This window comes from Pyrus communis, chromosome 16 (assembly GCF_041283825.1).
Source record: "Pyrus communis isolate YQ-2024b chromosome 16, ASM4128382v1, whole genome shotgun sequence".
NCBI classification, from domain to species: domain Eukaryota; kingdom Viridiplantae; phylum Streptophyta; class Magnoliopsida; order Rosales; family Rosaceae; genus Pyrus; species Pyrus communis.
In genome coordinates, this window is record NC_142580.1 from 741,803 (window position 1) to 763,724 (window position 21,922).

General features: G+C 36.1%; 3 protein-coding genes across 5 annotated transcripts; 2 read left to right on the plus strand and 1 right to left on the minus strand.

The window, feature by feature from the left end:
* Positions 1 to 213: 213 nt before the first annotated feature.
* On the plus strand, positions 214 to 1,160 carry LOC137732554 (non-specific lipid transfer protein GPI-anchored 15-like). Its single transcript, XM_088687336.1, has 2 exons — positions 214 to 816; positions 900 to 1,160. Exons 1-2 carry the CDS (start codon positions 483 to 485, stop codon positions 914 to 916), a joined length of 351 nt encoding a protein of 116 aa, XP_088543462.1. The 5' UTR covers positions 214 to 482; the 3' UTR covers positions 917 to 1,160.
* A 2,776-nt stretch (positions 1,161 to 3,936) lies between these two features.
* LOC137732443 (uncharacterized) lies at positions 3,937 to 5,728 on the plus strand. The gene is made up of 5 exons (XM_068471750.2): positions 3,937 to 4,143; positions 4,283 to 4,473; positions 4,590 to 4,671; positions 4,780 to 5,016; positions 5,215 to 5,728. The coding sequence occupies exons 1-5, from the start codon at positions 4,023 to 4,025 to the stop codon at positions 5,505 to 5,507; spliced, it is 924 nt and encodes a 307-aa protein (XP_068327851.1). The 5' UTR covers positions 3,937 to 4,022; the 3' UTR covers positions 5,508 to 5,728.
* A 6,079-nt stretch (positions 5,729 to 11,807) lies between these two features.
* LOC137730917 (sodium/hydrogen exchanger 7) lies at positions 11,808 to 19,610 on the minus strand. Of its 3 annotated transcripts, none has more exons than XM_088687563.1 (23): positions 19,262 to 19,610; positions 18,707 to 18,757; positions 18,508 to 18,599; positions 18,168 to 18,245; positions 17,941 to 18,098; positions 17,648 to 17,749; positions 17,458 to 17,575; positions 16,981 to 17,033; positions 16,839 to 16,904; positions 16,698 to 16,742; positions 16,552 to 16,604; positions 16,030 to 16,214; positions 15,641 to 15,688; positions 15,397 to 15,504; positions 14,913 to 15,144; positions 14,431 to 14,733; positions 14,197 to 14,294; positions 13,885 to 14,016; positions 13,573 to 13,791; positions 13,287 to 13,493; positions 12,810 to 13,074; positions 12,414 to 12,699; positions 11,808 to 12,294 (listed from the first exon to the last, which is right to left on the minus strand). In XM_088687563.1, the coding sequence occupies exons 1-23, from the start codon at positions 19,467 to 19,469 to the stop codon at positions 12,291 to 12,293; spliced, it is 3,111 nt and encodes a 1,036-aa protein (XP_088543689.1). In that variant the 5' UTR covers positions 19,470 to 19,610; the 3' UTR covers positions 11,808 to 12,290. The 3 variants fall into 3 exon arrangements, with proteins under 3 accessions (XP_088543689.1, XP_088543688.1, XP_088543690.1); XM_088687562.1 differs by having other exon boundaries at positions 12,392 to 12,699; XM_088687564.1 differs by lacking the exon at positions 14,431 to 14,733 and having other exon boundaries at positions 12,392 to 12,699.
* Positions 19,611 to 21,922: the final 2,312 nt, after the last annotated feature.

Genomic DNA, 21,922 nt, shown 5'->3' on the forward strand with positions numbered 1-21,922 from the left:
TATTTCCTATTAATAACATATCATATGACTTGCAATTTTGATATACAAAATTGATCTAACTAGCAATACACATATAGAAAATAACTTGTCGGGCAGTTCGACTCTGAATTCAATCAGATGTGGCCAGGTGTTGTGGGTTTTCACAGATTCCCAAAAAAATAATAAAAGAGATCTAAAGCACTCTGCAGACACAAGGGAAAGCAAAAATCTAACTATGTGCCACCTTGCGAAAGTATCACTCAGTGTGAACACTCTACGCAGTTCGTCCCAAATGATTACATCTTTGAATAAACTAAGCCACAAGTCCTGATAGTCATCCTTCCACAATCCCACAACCACCCCACTACAGCAAAACGCACCATTCTCCTCATGCTATATATGTACCCGTTCATTGAGCTAGTTCATCAGGTCCGTGCAAAGAGATATATATAATCAAGCAAACTTGATTAGTAATCTTGCAAATATATACGTTGAGCTTCAACATGAAAGCCTTCATTGTTTCTGTGTTTTTGTTTCTGCTGGCTACGAACGTTTTCGTCGAGGAAGTTGTTGCAGCTGGAGAATGTGGAAAGACTCCGATTAGTTCAGCAGCAACAAGTCTGAGCCCTTGCTTGAGTGCGGCCAGAAACGTGAGGGCCAAGGTTCCCCCACTTTGCTGCACCAAAGTTGGTGCCTTGATCAAGACTACCCCAAAATGCCTTTGCGCTGTTCTGTTGTCACCTTTGGCAAAGCAAGCCGGTATTAATCCCGCCATTGCCATTACCATTGCAAAGCGATGCAACATCAGGAAACGACCTGTCGGAAAGAAGTGCGGAAGTAAGTAATTACGTGGGTAGTTTTATTTATACATACAAAACTAAGGGTAACTGGTGTTGTAAAATTAATTGTTTGATTTGCAGGGTACGTGGTGCCATAAGCCAAAGTCAGAAGAGTCCGGCCATAGCAATACATATATAAAGGGGGACCAGAAACATCCAATGTCTTTCAATGTTGAATTAGGGAATAACATGCAACGAAGGGTCATTTGATTTGCTGTCTGCTGTGATCGTTGACTCTTCTAGGCACACTAGTATTTTACTTTACTTTAACGTACTATTTAAATGTGGTGCTCTTGTCGTAATATTTCTTAATAGATTATGGTTCCTATCCTTACCAGCTAACTCGCTTATTTCTCTGACTACAACAGAAAAAGATAGTATATAAATAAATAAATAAACAAAACTGTCCTAAAACAAGGGAAATAGCGAATAACAACTTGGCCCCCAAAAAAGGGAAAAAAGTATTTGTACATGAATATAGAATGTGAGACAGCAGAGATTTAATAATTTCAAATTTAAAACCAATTCAAATGAATGAAATGACGTTGGATTTCTACCTATGCATCACGGATTTGAAACTTTCTCTTATTTAAATTATTGTAATAGTTTCGAACTCTTTCTTTAATAACAATGAAATTTGAAAGGAAAAAAAGAAAAAAAAGAAATGACAGTGTTTTTTACGTTAGATTAATTGCACTGAATGAATTATTCACTGCCATTACCAAAACAATGCACAATGATTTCTTATCAGAAACTTTGAGGGTTTGGATATTTTTATCAAGCCGTGTCTTATGTGCATGTGCAGTGTAGAACCCCTGAAGCTTTATATTATTACTTTGAAAACAGCTATAATTTGGGGTCCCATTTTTATTGAATTTCAAATTGTTTCTCACACAGATAACGGATTGAAGGATTAATGCTAAAACTTTCACTAAACTGTGTTTATAGTGCTGATTACCAGCAGTAAATCGATATGAATCCAGCTGTCGATGGGGCTAACTCTCAATTATACATGATTAAAAGCACTAATACGAAGGATCGGCCAATTCTGATCCCCACCGTTGGACTCGGAGATCAGTGTGTTTTGGCACAAAGCACCACACAATAAGTCTGTAGGACACATCAAACAAACATGCTCTTCCGTCGGATTGTACATCAGTCAACGTCCACACGAAATACGATGCAGGTGACTTACATCAGACAAAGTTCGGCCATTCAAACTCCATGATCAAAAGGATACTGGTCACACGCACCCACCTCTTGTAAAATAAAATTTCCTCGAGTGTGTTTTATCAACACGATTGTTACATCACCATGAATGTGTAAGACAGAAGTATCATTTTCATTATTTGACTGTTTTGCTATAGCAATTAATTTACTCTTTTGGAGGTTAGGAAGTCTTACATAAGTATTTAAATTTTTTCTAGCTACTATCGTGTTATTTATAAGTTTTAGAAATCGAACACAAGATATGATGTGTGAAATACGAACTTAAAATTCGTCCCTAACCAATAAACTCACTCCATAATGATTTGTACTAATGTAGTTTACTGTTTATATCATAATGTAACGATCCGGTATATAGATCATTTTGATTTATGTCTTTCACCAATTCTAAGTAAGTAAATATGAGCTAAATTAATCTCATCATCTACCTAAATTATAATATTTGATAACAACGTAATAGTATGACCGGCACATAAAAACATTTCTCATGATTCGCTGCGTTCGAGTTATCAACCACAAGCATGCCAATAGGTGGACCCAATGCATGCGAACGAGCAAAGAAAATTTACAGGTGGAAAATAAGTGATATAACCCCACAATGGAGAGAAGGGTGTGGAAAAAGTCTCAAAAAGAAGAACGGTTGGGAAGCATAACATTGAAGGGGAAAACAGAAAAGGAAAAGCTGAAATTTGAATTGTGTCTAACAGTACTAGGGCATATCTATCCATCTTTCCCTTGCAATATTTGCTTTTGCATGCAACATCATCACATGAGTACGCTTGCAATTATTTAGTCCCCCACATATCTATCTATATTATCTTTTCTATATTATTAAGAGAACTCTTCTTGTCAACTTTTTTTCCCTATTTTTTCTATTTGGGGCCCACTTTTGATATACACTATTGACAAAAAGGAGGGCAAAATAGTAATTTTATACCTTGTGACAAAATGACAAGCATATCCCTATTTTTCCTATTTTATTTTATTTTATTTTATAGACAATGACAATCATATACTTATTTTTCCAATTCCACCCTCACTTTTGATACACAATATTTACATAAGGAGGACAAAATAGGAAAAAAAAGGGGAAACAAGTTGACAAGGAGGCTTCTCTTAATAATAGTATAGAAAAAAAATATGCACTTATTAAGAGAAAGGGGAAAAAAGTTGACAAGGAGGCTTCTCTTAATAACACTTTTGATACACAATATTTATATAAGAATGACAAAATAGGAAAAAAAGGGAAAAAATGTTGACAAGGAGGCTTCTCTTAATAATAGTATAGAAAAAAAATATGCACTTATTAAGAGAAATTGATCACACACATAAAATGTGTACTCTCATCTAGTTTCTTATTAACCAAAGAAAATTAAAGTAAGACTACATTTCGCGAATATCAAGAGACACTTTTTTTTCTTTTTTAAAATTTTGTTATCTAACATCTTTGCCGTTGACTGAGTATTACTGCTTTTTTAGGTACATCAAAATTTTGAATTAAATTTCGTCAATAAAATAAAATGGTGAGTTGTTGATAATTGGATTATTATTTATTGTGGATTAATGTACTTATTTTCTATTTGTGACACATCATTTGATTTGCACATTTAATTTGAAATTTTGGTCTATCTAACATTATCCAAATTCGAGAGATTTTTAATGTGATCAAAACACGGGATGGTACACCACGTGTTATTATACAAATGGTAGGATATGTGTGTTAAAAAGTTAATAACTTAAAAAATATAACTTTCCACCACTTATATAAAAACATATCATGTACCATCCGTGTTTTGATCACAATAAAAAATTTCTCCCCAAATTCATATAATCTCTTTTCACTTTTTCCACTCTCTCTATATATGTCATGGCTTTGCCCATAAAAAGAAATGTATGGGTCTGAGTGAGTGAGTCATTAAACATTAAGACTTTTAGAGAGAGAGAGAGAGAGAGAGAGAGAGAGAGAGAGAGAGAGAGATGGGCGAGCTTCATGACTCCATGTCCATGGCTTACACAAACAGTAGCCTTCACAGCTCTTCCCTAGGTTGGGATTGTCACAGCCACCTTGGAGTCCTCAACACAGACAGAATGTCTTTAGGTCTCTCCACTTTTTATTCCTTTGTTTCTCTCCTTTCACTGTTTTTGTCTACATTTGTATTTACTTGTCGTTGAATATAACACAATGATATATTTCTAGCTTGCTAGGGTTAATTATAAGTTTTGAATAATATGTGCAGCTATGGAAGAGTACATGATGATGAATGCACCATTTTACTCATCGCCTCATGTAGATCAGTCGGATTTCTCGACGGGGTACTTAGAAGACGCTTTGGTTGAATTTAGCGAGCGATCCAAAAGAAGACGCTTGCTCGCGTATACCGATGGTGATAACGAGCTCAAGGACTCCTCCACTTCTCTTCTTGCGAAGGTATTGGGTTAGCTTGTTCGAGAGATCTCTCGATTTGTAAGCCTTGTTTTTATAATCGTAAGAGCTTTTTCATTAATTAATGTTGAGCCAATTTCTGACTTAATTTTTATAAACAGAGGTACTGGAATTCAGACTGGGAAGTGTCTGAGAATTTTGATTGCATGAGCCAGCTAACTACTTCCAGTTCTGGGCTATCAGGTAATTACGTAATAATTAATTACTTTATTTTAGCTTATCTATAGTAGGTTTAGTTCTTTCTTAATTGTTGTTTATAGTTAGTTAATGTTAAAATGGTTTAAATTTCAGTTCTTCTAGGTGATCCTGCAAGTATAACCACACCAATGAGCAGACTCGAGTCCGAAGAGATCACAAACGACATAGTCGGCACAAAGATAAACACACCAGAAGAGCCAACAATGTCAGCTCCCGAAGCTTTTGATTCCTTCTCTTCTTCTTCTAGCAAAGACTCGGCAAACACCAACTCTGATTATTTACCTGCTCCCAAAGAAACTTTTTTAACCAATATTGCTGCTCCAGCTGTAGGTATGTAAGCATATCATGAATCTAGTAATATACGTATTCAATAATGTTATATAAACACATAAAATACACACCCTCTAATTGAAGTGGGTCCTACCTGGCATTCAGGATTTACTAGTATTAGAGAGTGTGATAGCTTGTGTGCCTAAATAGCATTACCAAACAAAATTGACGGCATTGTTGACACGTTCTCTAATACAGGTGGTGGTGATGATGAAAAGAGAAAAAAGAAGAAGAGGGTGATAACAAAGGTGGTCTATCCATTTGCGTTGGTGAAGCCGGGCGGAGTAGAAGGCGACGTGACCTTGAACGACATCAACGAGAGAATCCTAATGCCACCAACACGGCCAGTACGACACCCAGTTGGGGACTTTGCGTGTCGACCATGCGTGTCTGCCGATGGCCCTGGCCTTTCTGGCAAAGCTGTGGTGGCCCTTACCAGGATTCAAACCCAGGGCAGAGGCACAATCACTATTATCAGAACCAAAGGTTAAATTAATCATTGTCATTTAATTAGTGAATGGCCTCGGTGCTAGCTACTTAGCATGCATGAGTTCGATCCATCCTTGATTAATTAGTTAATTAGTTTAAATTAATATGTTCGATCTCTGTGAATTGTATAGAAAACCTATATATGTTTCCACAGTCCATGTGTAACATTCATGTGTTATGGGTTTACTTTTACGTACACATAATTAAGAATGTTATTTACTAATTACGTCTCTGTTAATTAATACTCAAGTTTTTGTGTAGATTACTGAGTATAACTGAGGTATTAAATGTGCAACAAGAACGTCATTTCTGAGGTCATAATAATCAACATGGTGGAATTAATGGAAAATAAGAAAGTAGGAGAAATGCCCGAAAAGAAAGAAAGAAAAGAGAAGAGAATAGAAACGAAAATGCTTCTTCAAAGATTAAAGCGTCCATTATATCGTCTGGCACAGACCTGCTTATAAGGCAATATATGTTCTCTCTGCTATGCCCCAGTTTTCGCAAGGTGTAAAGACTAAAGTAAAAGCAGATCAGTTTGGTCATTTGATTTGTTGAAGTGGGGACAATTGGATGGGTGCATAATATATCCATCAGATCTCATTAGTTATGATTATCAAACAATAAAAATACTTGCAAAACTAGACAATAACAATTAACATTAGTTGCATAAAATAAAACGAGTAAAAGGCGTATCTATAACAATAAAAATACTGTACAGATGCTTTTACACATCTCATTAGATATTTGTTCGTCCCATTACGTACAACTAACGTTAATATTTCTTCTATTGACGAAGAGATGTAATATAACCTAACCCATTAATAATTTTTGAACATAAGATGGATGGATTTAATCACTATCACTGTACACTTCAAAACCTTACGTACATTTAATGTTTGAAACAATGACAGCTTTATCATCTTCCATTTCCCATCGTTTACCTTTAGCTTTACCTTTTTCATAGCTACCTGCTGCAGACCTTCTTCTCCAAGACTCCAACCACTACCACTAAAAAGTAAAAGTCAAATCATTTTCCAATATGAACATATGTATGTATGTATGTATACATCGGATCAACCAAGACTTCTAAGGCATGGGGATCATGAGGCACGCAGTAGGTTAATTATGTAATTAATTCTAAGCATTGCGCCAATCATAGAGTATACTGTTCTCTGATTGTTTAGTGTTTACTAATGCATACATCCTTCATGTTCTGCGGTGCATGTCTTCTTCAATACATAGGTCAGTAATTACGTCAATGCCCACAATTCAAAAACATCGCATGGATTATCGGACAATATCTAACATGTGGGACAATATATACGAAAACATGCACCCAAGTGAGAGTTTTATATATACTTTGTTTTAATTAATTGCTCTTTATATGTGCTGCACTGATGATCGTTCACTACCCTCGAATAACCTTTGACTTTTTGTGACACAAAATTCTACATAGTATGACTTGAGCTCGGCAAGAGAAACTTCGATAATGCTATTCGATTAAAGTAATTATAACATTCATGCAGTTCGATAAGTTAAATTCTAATATATGACTTGAGCTAGACTTAGCTAAATGAAAGAAACTTTGATAGCGTTGTTTGATTAAAGTAATTATAACATTCATGCAGTTTGATAGGACAAAAATATTGAAACCTCATGTTTTACATAAAATACTTTACAAATAATGTAATCGGACACTCTTTAGTTGTTAACCTAACTTTTCTCGGTTGAGCAGATCACACGAATGCTCACACACTCACAGTAATCACGTTTCCCGTAGATGTTGCAGAAGTCCTAGCGGGGTGTGTATTGTGTAGTAGCTACATACGACGTCCTTGTACAAATTGCTTTGTGCGAGTGCCAAGGGAGTGACGAGGATTGGTGTTTTGTCTCGTTAGAACAATCATTGTTGTTGGTTTAAGTTGAAGATAGCTTTTTCTACTTTTTTATGCCCAAATTTCTTTGGATTTGCAGAATCTAGGTCAGTTATATATAAAGAAAAGAAAAAGGGTTATACCATTCTCAAAATCAAATATATATTGCAAAAATAATATATATATATATATATATATATATATATATATATATATTCCAAAAAGAAAAGTAATTAAAGAAAAAAGAGAAAAATCAAAGAACCATGTAGCAAAAAAGACCTAAAAGGATGAGTAGGGTGGCTCAAGGAGTGAAAGTAAAAAAATTGTAATAATTTAACGATAATACTTGCATCCTCCTCATATGGGGATGCACATATCCCCTTATTTGCGAATAACGTGTCTTGAGCATATAAACTTCATAATTAGAATCATTCAATTTCTTATCATTATTTGAAGATCACTAGTATAAAAAATCGTTTGAATTAGAAATATCCCTTAATCATCCAAACGTATCAAAATGAACATTTTACTTGGTATCTACAATGTTGATTTTTTATATACATCTAGTCATGATCTCTCATTTAAATGATATTTTGTACAAGTGATCTTCAAATAAATATTAAGAAATTAAATGATTTCGATTATAAAATTTGTAGGACGAATATACATTACTTATATGAGGAGAATGATGAGTTCATTCCGGAGAATACAAGTATTATCCTTCGTTTAATATTTTGATATTTGACCTTTCAAATTTAAAAAAAAATGAAAATGGTCAAAAGGTAATATAATAATCTCCACACACTATTTGATGTTCCAAAAAGAAGATAACTTCTCTGTTAAGAACTTGGTTAAAACCATAGGAAAGAGATCCTTTCTGGATCCATTCCTCCAAAGCCCAGGGATCAAGTGATCCGGACCTTTGAAATTTGATCTAACAGCTAAAAATTATTATAGCTTTTAAAAGTTTTTACTAACTTTTCTGTTTTTAGCCGTTGGATCAAATTTCAAAGATCCGATCACTTGATCCTTGGGATTTGAAGGGAGAGATCCGAATAGGATGTCTTTCCAAAGCCGCAAACCCCTCACCTCACTAATATCAGGTTTGTGATCATGTGCATGATTTTTCTCTTTCATTGAATGAAAAATCCAACAAAATATAGTAATGATTAGTGTTGTACTCAATTAGCATCGCTTTAGGGCGATCCAATATTTTTATCATGATTGATGTTAAAGAGATTATTTTCTTAAATGATATATTGTAAATCATACAATGTGACACTTTGATTGAATTTCACCTTTAAAATTTTTTAGGAATCCAATATCGACCGCTACATTATGCGATTTACAAATTATTGTCTAAATAGATGATCTCTCATACATTTTTCTTTCAAAATTCTCGTTATTTCTTGAATATCTTATTTAAATTATAAAAAGAAAATCCCTTGGTATATGTGATCAGAATATCATAGACTTTTTCTTTTCCAAATCCCCAATCTTTCTCATTTAAAGCATGGATTATATTGCTATGGGGATTAAAACGATAGATTGTAGAATGGTGCTATCTATATACAAATTTTTACTTTCTAAAAATCTCTCTTGATTTATGTCTCTTAATATTTTTTAAATTCATTTAATTTAATGACAGAAAAATTAAGGGGCATGGAGAGGACTACCCAAATTATATTGATATAGTTCACCAAGCCCACGAAGGCCCATTATTAAATGATTGCTTCGGAATCGATATTGGGCCAATAATTAGCCGTGAGGAAATTGCAAATAACTATATGTGATTGGCTCCTGCAGCCGTCATGTATGTGATTGGTCAAAGTAAAAGTCAAAAGTCAAAAGTCCATAGCTTGAACTCAGACCAACTGCAAGACATGGTCCATACTCATTGGTCATTAGTCAAAAATCACCGATAAGTTTTCGACCGAAAAACAAAAACATCTATAAGTAATTAGAGAACGGAATTAACTCTCGAAAAGAAAGTCAACCACATTTCACATGCGTTCTCATTTATAGCAACGTAACCTCTTACGTTATGATATCTGACATAAACGATATTGTAGAAGGAGAATTGGAGCACAATGCTTCGAGCATGATAGAAAATGAAAATTTTTCCTCGATTACAGAATTAAATACTATTAAATATTAAGTTATAAATTTTTTACCGCTAATATGATAACAAACCGCCGTCACACTATGGAAGCTGATCATTCCTGAAGTCGTTACCTTAATCATAAGGGCATGTAAATACGTAGATTTTGTAGTCAGTTCATGAGCTACGAGAATTTGTTCATGGCTCAAATTTACCCGAAGAAGGCCAAGGCAGAAAAGAACTACGTACAAAAATCGTAAAATGTACTCATGAGCATCATGACATATTTAACGGTAGTACAGAATCTCCATGACATGGGCCACGTGGCTTACGTTAGAGCCAATAGATTTCTGGTGTGTACACCGTGTTCACTGTTGAGTCTTGGCCAACACTTGCTGACTAGCGACAAAGCATCCGGTTGTAGTTTGGCCTTTGCGATCCGGATCGGACTTAAGGTCTTGGTAGTGGACCATCTCAATCTTGGATAAAAATGAAAGAACAAAGGGACAATGCTAGTGTACCCCATGGGAGAATACTTGTACTCCATTTATGATTAACAATTTTTATAGTTCAAACATTATAATCAAAACCGTTTATTCTCGTTATCATCATCTAAGTTCATATCTGTAAAAAAAATATATATATATATATATATATATATATCAATTTGGAGAATTTTTTAACTATTTATATGAATAAAACAAATGGACGGTTCATTATGAGGATATTACCTGTCACAAAAATCATTGATTAGTTTGACATATATGGATGACTAAACGATTTCCAAATTGAAATTTTTATTCCTAATATGATAGATGGAGATAAAGAGAATGAAAGGTTCCAATTATGATGTTCGGACTCTAAAAATTCGTTAATTGTATAAGAGAAAGACAAGTAGGTTCCTAGCTCCATGGAGGGAACACAAGCATTATCCAAAATGCAAATGCGAATTATGGGTCTAGATGCCATGCGGCATATATAAAATATATTTTTTATTCATATAGCGAGTGAGGATATAATTTTGAATAGCGGTGTCCAATCATGTTATATGTAGGTTACTTTTAAAGAATGTACGAAACCGCTTTATATTTTAGTACCCCTTGATGATTGCATACGATTGTACTTAGTGTGAAAGTTGTTTAAATCAAACAAATTTACTGAATATTCTGGTCAAATGACAGTCCAAACTCAAACTCCGTCACGCATACAAATGGACGCCATGAAAGTCCTCTGTGTTTCTACATTCATTTATTGCTCAAGGATATATAAGCATAGAAACAAAATGGGGGACGTGTTCTTGCCATCTTTGAATCAAAGAGAAACAAAAACAAAGACAGAGGCCCAAATTTCAATTATTATTATTACTACTTGATCGATCAAAATTCATGAACAAAAAACAATCTAAACGTGTACGCGTAAAAGAAACCCTAGCAACAAAATGCATGACAAATGAAGTTAGACCAAGTCCGTCCGTCCTAAAACCCTCACATAAACTGATCAACAAGGAAAAACAGATGAAGGGTTTTTGTTTGGTGTAGTTGCTGTTTGATCAAAGCAGACACAAGCAAAGATGGACTTCAGAACCCTCTTCAGAACTTGGCCGCGTTTCGGAATCCAGCGACTACCGCGAGGAACCGCCATTCCCCTCACTGCAGAAGCAGAAGCAGAAGCAGCCATATTCGGATACTGGTCGGTGCTTCTACTCCTAGCTAGCTAGCTAGTAATGAAGTGGGTGACCGTCGGAAGAAAGGGAGGCAGTACCGAAGTGGAGGCGGTTTGTGATAAGCTGCCGACAGCAAGATGGATTAGGTTATAAATTAGGGTGCGTTGAAGCCGCGTAGGGATGTCCTTTCGAGTTTTAACCGAGTGAGCAACGCGTCTGGTGGCGTACGTCGTGGTGGTGGTGCTGCTCATTTACTAATGTATAATTTTCTGTCTATAAAAATGCTCTTACCCAACCACCACCCCACTTGCTCTATTAAGCCCCTAATTCTCCCACACGCGTTTCTCTCAATTTTTCTCTTTTTGTCCTCGGCTTTGAACAAGTCAGTATTTTCATACACAAGTACGATACGGTCGCTGGTACTAACTCCTACCTCCTCAATTTTATGCCAACAATAATATTATGTATTATATGCACATTCTATTTCACAATTAAACGTGCCCAAATACGAACACATACGCTACATATCATTATACAAGTTTAGAGATATTTGGAAAAGAAAAAAATGCGGTTGTTATTAGCATATTTATTTACTTGAGGCATAGGCAGCATGTTCAAAATACGAGCACGTACACTATATGTAATTATATAAGTTGAGAGATACTTGGAAATAAAACACAGTTGCTATTAGCATATTTATTTACTTGAGGTATAGGCGGAACAGAGACTTGACGTGAAAAATACAACAATACCCTTTCTTTAATTAAAATAATTACAATACTATATCTTCTCAATCTACTACAATACCCGACTTGGTCAATCGATTCTCACAATTACGTCATCTTCACCACCCGATCCATCACTCGAACCGTCTACCGCATGCCTCTTATTTGGGTTTGTACTTTGCTGCCCTGGTGGATTTGTTTGGCCTGTGAATTTTCTGACTTCAAGGTTCTTTCTCACAGCTGTTGCCCCTTCTGATCTGACTGAAACCAGCGGACGGCGGTGATGTGATGGAACACTCGGATATACACATAATGTGAACGGCCTTGATATGATGGCATGCTTGGATATGACACGGTGTGTGATGGATTAATCGGACCACTTCTCGGAAAACTTCGAGCACGCCTCCTCCAATTCACATTCACCTTGTGCATAACAACATAAGAAAATTAGTTGGCTTGAACAAAAAGATAAAACCAAAATCATCCCATGTAGTAAAGAACATCAAGAAACTGAGCTTACAATACTGCCGTAAATGCTTAACTGCATCGCCCTCACAGACAAGCTGTTGTTTTGTCGGTCAATCCCTTCGGGGTTCTGCTTTTGCTGCTTTGCTTTGGAAATTTGCTCAGGCCAACTCATAAGACCACTATGCTCTCCGGTAAAAGACCCATGAGGATGGTGATCAAATGCACTTGATACAAATGGGGATGAGCGTCTAAACAGAGCACTGTCAGATTCAAATGCTGCGATGTCGAATATAATCACTCTCGATCTTGTTTCAACAAGATAACTGGATCCTTTATGAGAAAAACTGGCTACCCTGGTGCCTGTGATCAATTAGCAGCAAAACTGATTAGCATTAACAATGCAGAAGTGGTTTATGCAAGAATGAAACTTGTTCCGACAAGTATCTTTCGAAACAGAAGTTTATTATTACCTGATGTTTCCAGATTCTGGAAGCTCTGGTAACCATGTGAGGGGAATAGAGGTGCAGGTGATGTGATCAGTTCTTCTTGGACACCTTGGGTTTTAACGAAACCCTCTAACAGAAATCCAATGGAATGGTACGGAATTTCAAAAGATTCGTCCCTTAGGTATATCATCATCACTGACCTTTCCGCAACAAGAGTTCTCAAATCTTGCATTGCCATTTTCTCAAATATTTGTGGAAGGAAAAGTTTCAAAAGAGCAATAGAACTTTCCTAAAAACAAAATAGAATTAAATAAAATTCGTTACATCATAATAAAATCCATAATCCTTTCCAAAATTCATATCATCATATTATCTTTTCACTTGCCACGCATTACAAAGTTGATTAAAACACTATATTGAGAAAGTACTGAAACTTTGACAAACAGTACTCTTCATGTCATTTTGGTAGCAGTAACAAGCTGAAAATTTTAGTAAGAATACCTGCCAGAGGAAGTCTTCTACTGACGGATCAGACCGGAGCATTGAATTTATCTTATGAGTTTCAATATAAAAGCAGAGAACCACAGAATCTGTGATCATGTCACAAATGTAGGGCTTTCCGGTTAGCGCTTCATACAGGCCCAAAGTACTCCCGTGAGTAAAAGTTGGATGCAGCGAGTGCTTGTTTTTTATGCTCTTACTTGTCCACTGCAACAAATAATTCTCATCCATGATATTATCCGTGACGAAATAGAGAAAATGTAGAAGCTTTAAACCATCACTTTACCTTGACTACACCAGTGGAAAGAAGCCAAATACCAGTAGGCTTGGATCCCTCCTCATAAAGCGTCATACCACACAATTTCATGGTTTCCTTGGTAGAAGCTTCAACTGGTTCACGAACTGAAGGCGGAAGAGCCCCCGTTAGAGGATGGAGACTAATCAAATCATTTATCTTTGGGATCTTTACTGATGGAGGATTCCGTAGAAGCTTTTTCATATCAGTCTGTGAAAACAAAATAATAACAAAATCAATTATCGTAAAGGAGTGAGGCACACGCTAAATAATTATACGACACAAAAGATCACCAACACGCACCTGGACTGCGTCATGAAGATGAAGCGTCTCTTTTTCTTCCAACATGCCAACCTTCTCTAGGTTTTGGAGATATTCAGTTAAATGGTTTAGAGCTGAGAATGCTACTTGTCTTGTTTTTACGACACGCAAAACCTGAAAATTCCAAACATACAAATTCATACAAGACAATCTCATGCTAAAATATTCTTCCTAAGCAAGAACACAGAGGAAAGTTTTAACTATAGACGGTAGATTAAATGTACTTCGGCTAAAAACCCTCCAACTTGAATCCAGCGCGATCAGCATATCCATGAAGAAACTTAACTAACAAACCTCAGGAAATGTGACACGAACATCTTCCAGAAACTTTTTTGCTTCTTCTCCTTCTGCCTCACTTTCATTGATGACGATTGAAGCAACTTCACTATCACCTGAATAAATAAGCACTCGAAGATCAATTACATATTTGTCAAAATACAGTGCTACTGGATAATAACCAAAACAACTTCCACTCTTACGTTACAACAACAATCACAAAAGGTATTAACTGGAAAGAAAGAATATAACCTATAAAATCATGAAGTTCCTGCCTTGCAATTCTATGGGCACGGAGAAAGGAAGCACAAATGTAACATGCAGATTCCAGCCTTTCCACAGTCAAATAGGTTACCAATTTCTGGGGGAAAATGCTAGTTTGAAGGAACTTATAGTAATTCGGGAAACGAACATGAGCTTTTAAACCTTTCCAGTCCCATAAAGGCTCACGTGAAACCAAGTCAATTGATTCGTCTACTGATTGCATCAAAATATTTGCAGTAGATTGTGTAATCCTTCCCTCATCAAGCATGTTCCAGTAAGCAGCTTGGACTCCTGATTTAAAATGGTTTTTTTTTGTATTAGCAAATGAGGCCACAGTTAGATATAGCAACCTTTAACTTTCACACCAGTAACTTTAAGAATTTTAGTTTTACGTTTCAGAAATATGTAACATAAGAAATGCCCAAGCTTGAAAGTTACCGGAACTGAAATATAAACACTACTAAATTTACCACTCAAAAGACGTTCACGTATATCCTTCAAATTTGTAACGTGCGGATTATTACTATTATAACTTTCTGAAGCATCGTGAAGGTGTACAGTTTCGGTATCAACATCAATTGCAATATATCTTTTCACAGAGGGCCAGTCAGCAGGTCCCAACTCCTCGTCATCTCCAAGATCACCAAAAGCCTCTAATGCTTTGTTCAACATTTCATATTTTGTGTACTCCAGCACGCGCCTCTGTAATAAAACAAAGATATAGCTATCAAACCAAATGCATCGACGGAAGAAAATTCTCATAACAAGTGCCCAAACATAGACATCCTCTTAACTAAGCTAGACAACTATAATTTACCTTCAAGTGGATTTATAGCGGCATGAAATGTTGAGGACTTAAAAATTATAATCCCGAAACAAAGGGAAACATCAAGCAGTACCACAGGTCTACAAGGACAACGCACTTGTATATTTTGAAGGACAGTTAAACATCACCTTAGCTGCCGATAGCTTGTCCAGATCTAGAAGGAGTAAAATGAAATGTGTGGTGGAACCATTCACAACTAGTGTCAAGAAGACAATTCCACCAGTGAAGAAAACAAACTGCAAAGGTTTAACAAATTGCTTAAATAAGAATCTCAAGTGGTGTCCAAGAATAAATTAATACGTTATGTTTGAAAATCGAGCATATTATACAATATAACAGAAAAAAGTGTGCGCTCACGCTCCAGATACGTACCAGGACTCCTGTGTCAGAACTGATAAGTGAAGAGCTGTCACTAGTTTGCTACAAGAATAAAGCTTTCAAAGGTGAGGGGGGAAAATATCTTGTCAAATATAAGATGCTTATGCACTAAAAACTAATGGAATTGCATGTAGACTACAATTACAATAATCACTTTTGACACGGCAAACAGTTAGATGTGTGAACGAAACATTTCCTCCACAAACTCAAAAATGGAGGTTTAGCAGCTGGCTTGTTGAGAACGAAATGGTTTATGATGCACCATCCAACTTGAAGAGGCAAAAGTTACGAAATTAACAAACAGTAGAGATTGATTTTTACCCACAAGGTATAAAAGTTATATTTTGCTTTGCATAAACAACAGTTTGTAATTAACAACTTGCCTTCACTGACAGTGAAAGTGACAATGCTACAGCCCCTCGCAGACCTGACCATATAAGGATTATAGCCTCTTTCCAGTCCAAACCATAGCCAAAATACCGGAGGAGGGGAAATGAAACTGCAACCACTATGAACCGGGCAATTTGTACATAAACATAGAGAAGAATGATGTACAACCAAGATTTTCCTGAAACAAAAACAATTATAGTTAAAAAGAGTTAAATAGAACCAGTCATTAGAGAACTAAGAGATAATCCACTAAAACGTTAACCGCTGAAAAGATAGCTCTCGTTTGCTTCCTTCATCCTTCGCTCTTAATGTACTTTATATTGAACAATAAGAATTTAACAACCGGGAAACAAGTTGAAAAAAAGAAATTATTACTGGGGGAGGGGGAAGTGTCCACACCTGATCGGCCTGTGTATGTGCGTCCTTGTGCGCAGTTAACGCCAAGCAAGTGACATATATTTATGAATGCAAAAATGAGTACATGCATATCTCTATGTTTGAAAAGTAAGGATTACCATGATCGAAAATATTTGCACTGCTAAGAATACCTTCAGCTATAACAACTCCACTGAAAAGAAAAACAGAAAATATGTGTTTGTTTTCCCTTTTATTATTGTCACAAAACAAAATGCAACTAAAGATTGTCAGATTATGCACTTACCTCAAGATGAAAACTAAGGTGTTAGCAATATAAGCAACCATTTCCCTGCGCAAGATGCATAGAGTACGAGCAATTAAAATTTCATGAAGGGTAGATTCAAGCGACTTTTTTTTTATCAAACTATTCACATATTTGCTGTATCAGAAATGGTGTAAACTTTGCTGGCTTTCACTCTTAAAAGCTGTCCTTGCAACCGCAGCATAAAACCTGTCCACAGATTATAACGTTATGATAAATCTATTCTCCTGTGTGCAATGAGATCTTATTGGGAAATTCAGCTTACATTCCTAAAGTCGTCACCGTCAATACACCAGAAACGCCCACACTCTCTTGAGCCTGTGGCACCCGAGTAATATATCACAGTTTTTCAATACATAAAACAGGCAACTAATGACCAAACATTTTTCCAGATAAGTGAAATGCACTATAATATGTTAACTGGAATGCTTCAATCTTCTTTACGCTAGAAGAAACAGTATAAAACACAGTTTATTGTTAACAGTCTTCAGTCATTGGTTATTGAAAGAACAGACATCAGAAGAATATTTTACATAAATTTGGAAAGGAACATACATGCAAGGAGCCAACTTCCCAGTCACACGTAAAAGTAATTGAACTATCAATAGCATTTCTATGACAGGTTTCAATCGTAAGAATTTTGCACCAATTCATACATATCCATTTACATGACAACAAGCAATTTGGAATAATAGTCATATGAACTTAACAATGAATCATCCAATTTTGGAAAGGAACATACAATGAAGTAAGCAACGTAGCTGACAGCAAGTGTTAGTGTGATCTCTATCACGGTGTCATTGAAAATGAACCTGAGCCAAAGTACAGATACTATGCCAAATGCAAGACCAATGCCTATACTGGAACAATAAAAGAGTTATTTATGTGAGACAAATCTGCCATCTCTACTCAAAGAAATATGTGAGACATACGATCCAAATGCGACTTGAGAGAGAAATTTAATTATGGCAGCCCAGTCATAGCTCTTTCCAAGGACCATTTGATAAAATAGCTGATACACCACAATTGCTATCCTGGACAAAATTAAACACATTCAGATAAGTGAAAATACGAAAGGCATAATTTACACAAAGGCTGTAAAAAACAACAGTGACAACAATCTCATACACATAAACCACGCATGGTTCACCTACACAAAATATTGAATAGTAGAACATAGAGATTATCTGGCTTGAGATAGTGTTAGATCACTAAAAATCTATACCCATCGTTCATCATGGATTCTCCTTCAATTATCGTACTCAATTTTTTGCTAGCACCAAGCTCTTTTAACAGAGCAATAACAGCCACAGGATCAGTGGCGCTAAGAAGCCCCCCAAGGAGCAGTGATGTTTTCCAACTCCACTCATAAGGGAAAGTGAGCTGCAGTTGTATATGACAATATAATTATATAACTCAAACCTATAGTCTAATTAGCAAAGTTTAGGATACCTTCAAAGCAGATCCAAGGACAAAGGTTGATATTAGAACACCCGGACCAGCTAGTATCATCATTTGTACCATACACCTCTGCACGAAAAATGGAAATTTTTTTCCGGTTCATTTCATATCTGAGACAATTTCAGGTCAACCAGTGACTTTGCAGAAAGCTACAGGTTAGAATTGCACCAAAATAAAGTTTGTTGGTCTTATTGCGCTATAAATGTTTCAGACTTTTCATGATTGTGAATAAGCAGAACAACAGCATGGTAAAAGAAGAACAAAATTAAAAACAATACAAACTCAAATTTTGAAAAATGCACAATGACAATATGTGAGGAAGAAAAGTGACCTTTATTTGGTGCACCTCCATAGAAAACGAACTCTCGAAAAGAAGGACAGGCAGAAAAACAGCCAATAGAAGGTCAGGATCAATATTTGCCCCTGCACCACAGTACAAAGCCCTCCAAGTCAAAAACAACACGAGGATGCAAAGCCTATAACCGGCGTTGCAATTGCTATTTCAACAAAGATGTAAAGCTGGAACATACAAATTCGAATTCCGTCTCCAATCCTCCCCAGTCGATGATGTGTGCCATATTCTGCATGTTTATCATCCTTTAATTAGCAAATATTAATTAAAACAAACAATTAGCTCCTAATAAAGAAACAAAGCAGAGGCCAGAGAGTATCATCCCACCATCTGAAATGGGATGACAAAGAATCAAGCAGTTCTCCGTCTCATTACAATTTCATGGTTTGCTCAATTATTCCTCCTTATATTCCATTCCTACTTCTCTTCTTAGAAATCTCACTGTTGAGATGCTGCTGCTAATTTTCTTAATCCTTGCCCCCCCAGAAATCAACCAAAAGCCACTGAATTTTGATATATACATATACATATATGTTATATAATCCAAAATTGTAAACAACAAGCTCCTAACTTTCTTTTTTGTTCATTTTAAGAACCAAATCACTGAAACCAGCAAAATTACAAAGTTTGAGAATTTGCTGCAATTAACATTAGATTAAACCCAATAATTAAATTATAATAATAAGTAGTAGTAGAAGAAGGAGAAATGGAGGAGAGAGGAAGAGAGAGAAACCTATGGAGCCGAGGCCAATGCCAAGGATGAGCAGAGCGACAGTGTAGGGAACTCTGGTACCACGCAACAGATGCCTGCAGGCGATTCCTATCAGTAAACACATCCCCACGAACGCCACTGCGTTCGTCGGGTCTGACGAACTATCTTCTTCTTCCTCTGCCGCTGTCAATATTCTGTACGGTAACTGCCATGCCGTCACTGTCGCCATTTCTCCAATCTCAAAAACTCTACTTAATTTCCGCCACAATTTGTATTCCGGTTTCTGTCTTAGCTTAAAAAGCTTTCAGCTTTTGACTTCTGCTTAAGCAATAAGCAGCAGAGATTAATGGTGGAGACTCGCGGGCGGCTTTTGCGGTTGAAAATTCGCCCTGGGCAGACTTGGCCATCATGAACAGTCTCCAATATTTTCGTCAAAACATGTCACGTCACGTCATCAGCTTCCCCATCAAAGTGACGTTTTCTATGAGCAGTTACACGCATATGCATTTTAGAGTTCGACACTCAGACAGCCGAACATCATGTTCATCATGACACTCATATCGTTCAAGGATCTTTACCCATATACTGATTCAGCGCAGTTAGGGCTAGATTGAGATTGTGGTGTTTTAAAAAAACAGCATATTAAAAAATCTGGAACATTAATGTATTTGGTAAAACAAAAAAAAAAACACTTTTCTACTGTCATTAACAATAGTTAACACTTTTTTTTTAAACTGCGGTCAAAAGCATAGAAACGCTGAAGCAGAGTTTACCATATTTCTAAAAAAGTGTGTTTTCTCAAAGCATTGTAATTAGTGTTCATTTAATGAAAATTTCAAATCATAAATATATTCCCATATATTTTACAAAATTACAATCTCATCCCATCATTATTGCTAGCTTATTGTGAGGTTTAGCTCACTCTTCCGCGCCCCACCCTTTTGATAATATTATTTGTTAAAAAAAAATATTGAGTTTGGAAGATAAGGTATCCCGATCTCTCCCAGAAGTATGATATGATGGATCAATTGGTTGGCTTTCCTTTTTTGAAGTTTAAATCCTTTTAACTTCGTATTTATTATTGATTATATATGGTATTGAAATCCACATATGAATATTGACGGGTTAGATGGATAACTTTTCACACGTAATCAGTTGGTCTAGCGATGTTTAACTTTTACTTAACTTGAGAAGGTATTAAGCTCTTTTTTAGATTCCCATATCTTTCAATCACTTGTCATTTCCTATTTTGTCTCAACCAGTTGCCTTACTTCAATAGCTTGTGTTTGAGTAGGGTGGGCATAAAAACCGCAAAACCGCATCGAACCGTAAGAAAAAAACCGTGTTGACCGGAAAAGTCAACTTTGAGTGAAAAACCAAATCGAACCGTTCAAACCGGTTCCGGTTTCGGTTTCGAATGACCAAGAACCAGCAGAACCGAACCGAACCGTTTTATTAATAATAAATAAATAAAATATATATACACACACATGTCATGGTATAATAGGTTGAAAAATAGGTTGAAAATTGTGTACAGGAGCTGCTGCTTCTTGCTTGCTCTCTGAAGTCTGAAAACTTGCAATTTGTTTCATCATTTTTTTTGTTTGTTGACTGATTGACCAGTGCATATGTATTTTAGTTGTCTCTTTTTGTTGACTTGGTGCCACTACCAAAGACATTTGCATTAAAAAAGATGTGTTGTATGCAACTTTATGTAATCAGTTTTAGAAGATGTATTTGAATGCATAATGATTTGGTGTTCAAATAATTTATTATTAGGAACCGTAAACCGGCAAGAACCGAATCGGAACCGGTGTAGACCGAACCGTAATGTTCTAGTCATAAATTTAAGTGGAACCGCATCGAATTAAACTGTTAATATATTTCGGTTCCGGTTCCAATTTAAGGGTGGAACCGCACCGAACCGCACCGTGCCCACCCCTATGTCTGAGAGGAGAACAATGACATGTGTGCTCAATGTTTGTAATTAGAATCACTTACACAACACATACAAAACTACGTTACGTGTTTCCTATTTTATTAGCACAAGACAACCGTGACAAATGTACCTGGCGGTCTTATACAAATCCTTGTCGTGTATTACATGTTTAGTCTTTCGATTGAACCCAACGTAAATGCAAAAACAAACATGCATGCAAAAGGACTGAACAGGCCGAATGATGAGTGGGCCCCACCCATTTAGAGGTCCAGCAGATCACGTGTTGCAAATTGGAAGTCACAGGGACGTTGGCAAACTTAAGACTTTGGGGTACAGTAACTTGGATTTGAGAAGATTTTACTAGATTTTGATAAGTAATCGATTTCATAAGATTATATAGATTTCTACATAATTTATATAGATTTTGGAAGATTTAGTAGCGTTGAATCTTAACTGTTAAATAAATCAGGTAATGATAAATGCATCTAGGTCATAAATCTAATCAAATGAAGTTGTTCATGATTTGGAACTCCATCCCTTGAAGTTGAAAAAAAGTCAAGATGATCACATAAACCCAACTCCTCAAAGACCACCAATGCACCCCTTTCCAATCTACTACCTCACTTTATTCTTATCCCTTTTGTTGTCACCTCCATGTATTCAAGTATGGTCCGAAGAATCTCGACAGTAGTTCCATGAACAATCCTTTGCAGGATTGGATTTTTTTTTTTATACTGGAAATG

Bases quoted from the DNA above. Each gene is read 5' to 3' on its own strand.
- LOC137732554 (XM_088687336.1), top strand. From the start codon at position 483: ATGAAAGCCTTCATTGTTTCTGTGTTTTTGTTTCTGCTGGCTACGAAC.
- LOC137732443 (XM_068471750.2), top strand. From the start codon at position 4,023: ATGGGCGAGCTTCATGACTCCATGTCCATGGCTTACACAAACAGTAGC. The intron at 4,672-4,779 runs GTAATTACGTAA...TTTAAATTTCAG, and splicing joins TTCCAGTTCTGGGCTATCAG to TTCTTCTAGGTGATCCTGCA. The intron at 5,017-5,214 runs GTATGTAAGCAT...TCTCTAATACAG, and splicing joins TATTGCTGCTCCAGCTGTAG to GTGGTGGTGATGATGAAAAG.
- LOC137730917 (XM_088687562.1), bottom strand. From the start codon at position 19,469: ATGGCGACAGTGACGGCATGGCAGTTACCGTACAGAATATTGACAGCG. The intron at 18,246-18,507 runs GTCACTTTTCTT...TTTTTCGTGCAG, and splicing joins TGGAGGTGCACCAAATAAAG to AGGTGTATGGTACAAATGAT. The intron at 16,215-16,551 runs GTAATCCTTACT...TTTTTGTTTCAG, and splicing joins TGCAAATATTTTCGATCATG to GAAAATCTTGGTTGTACATC.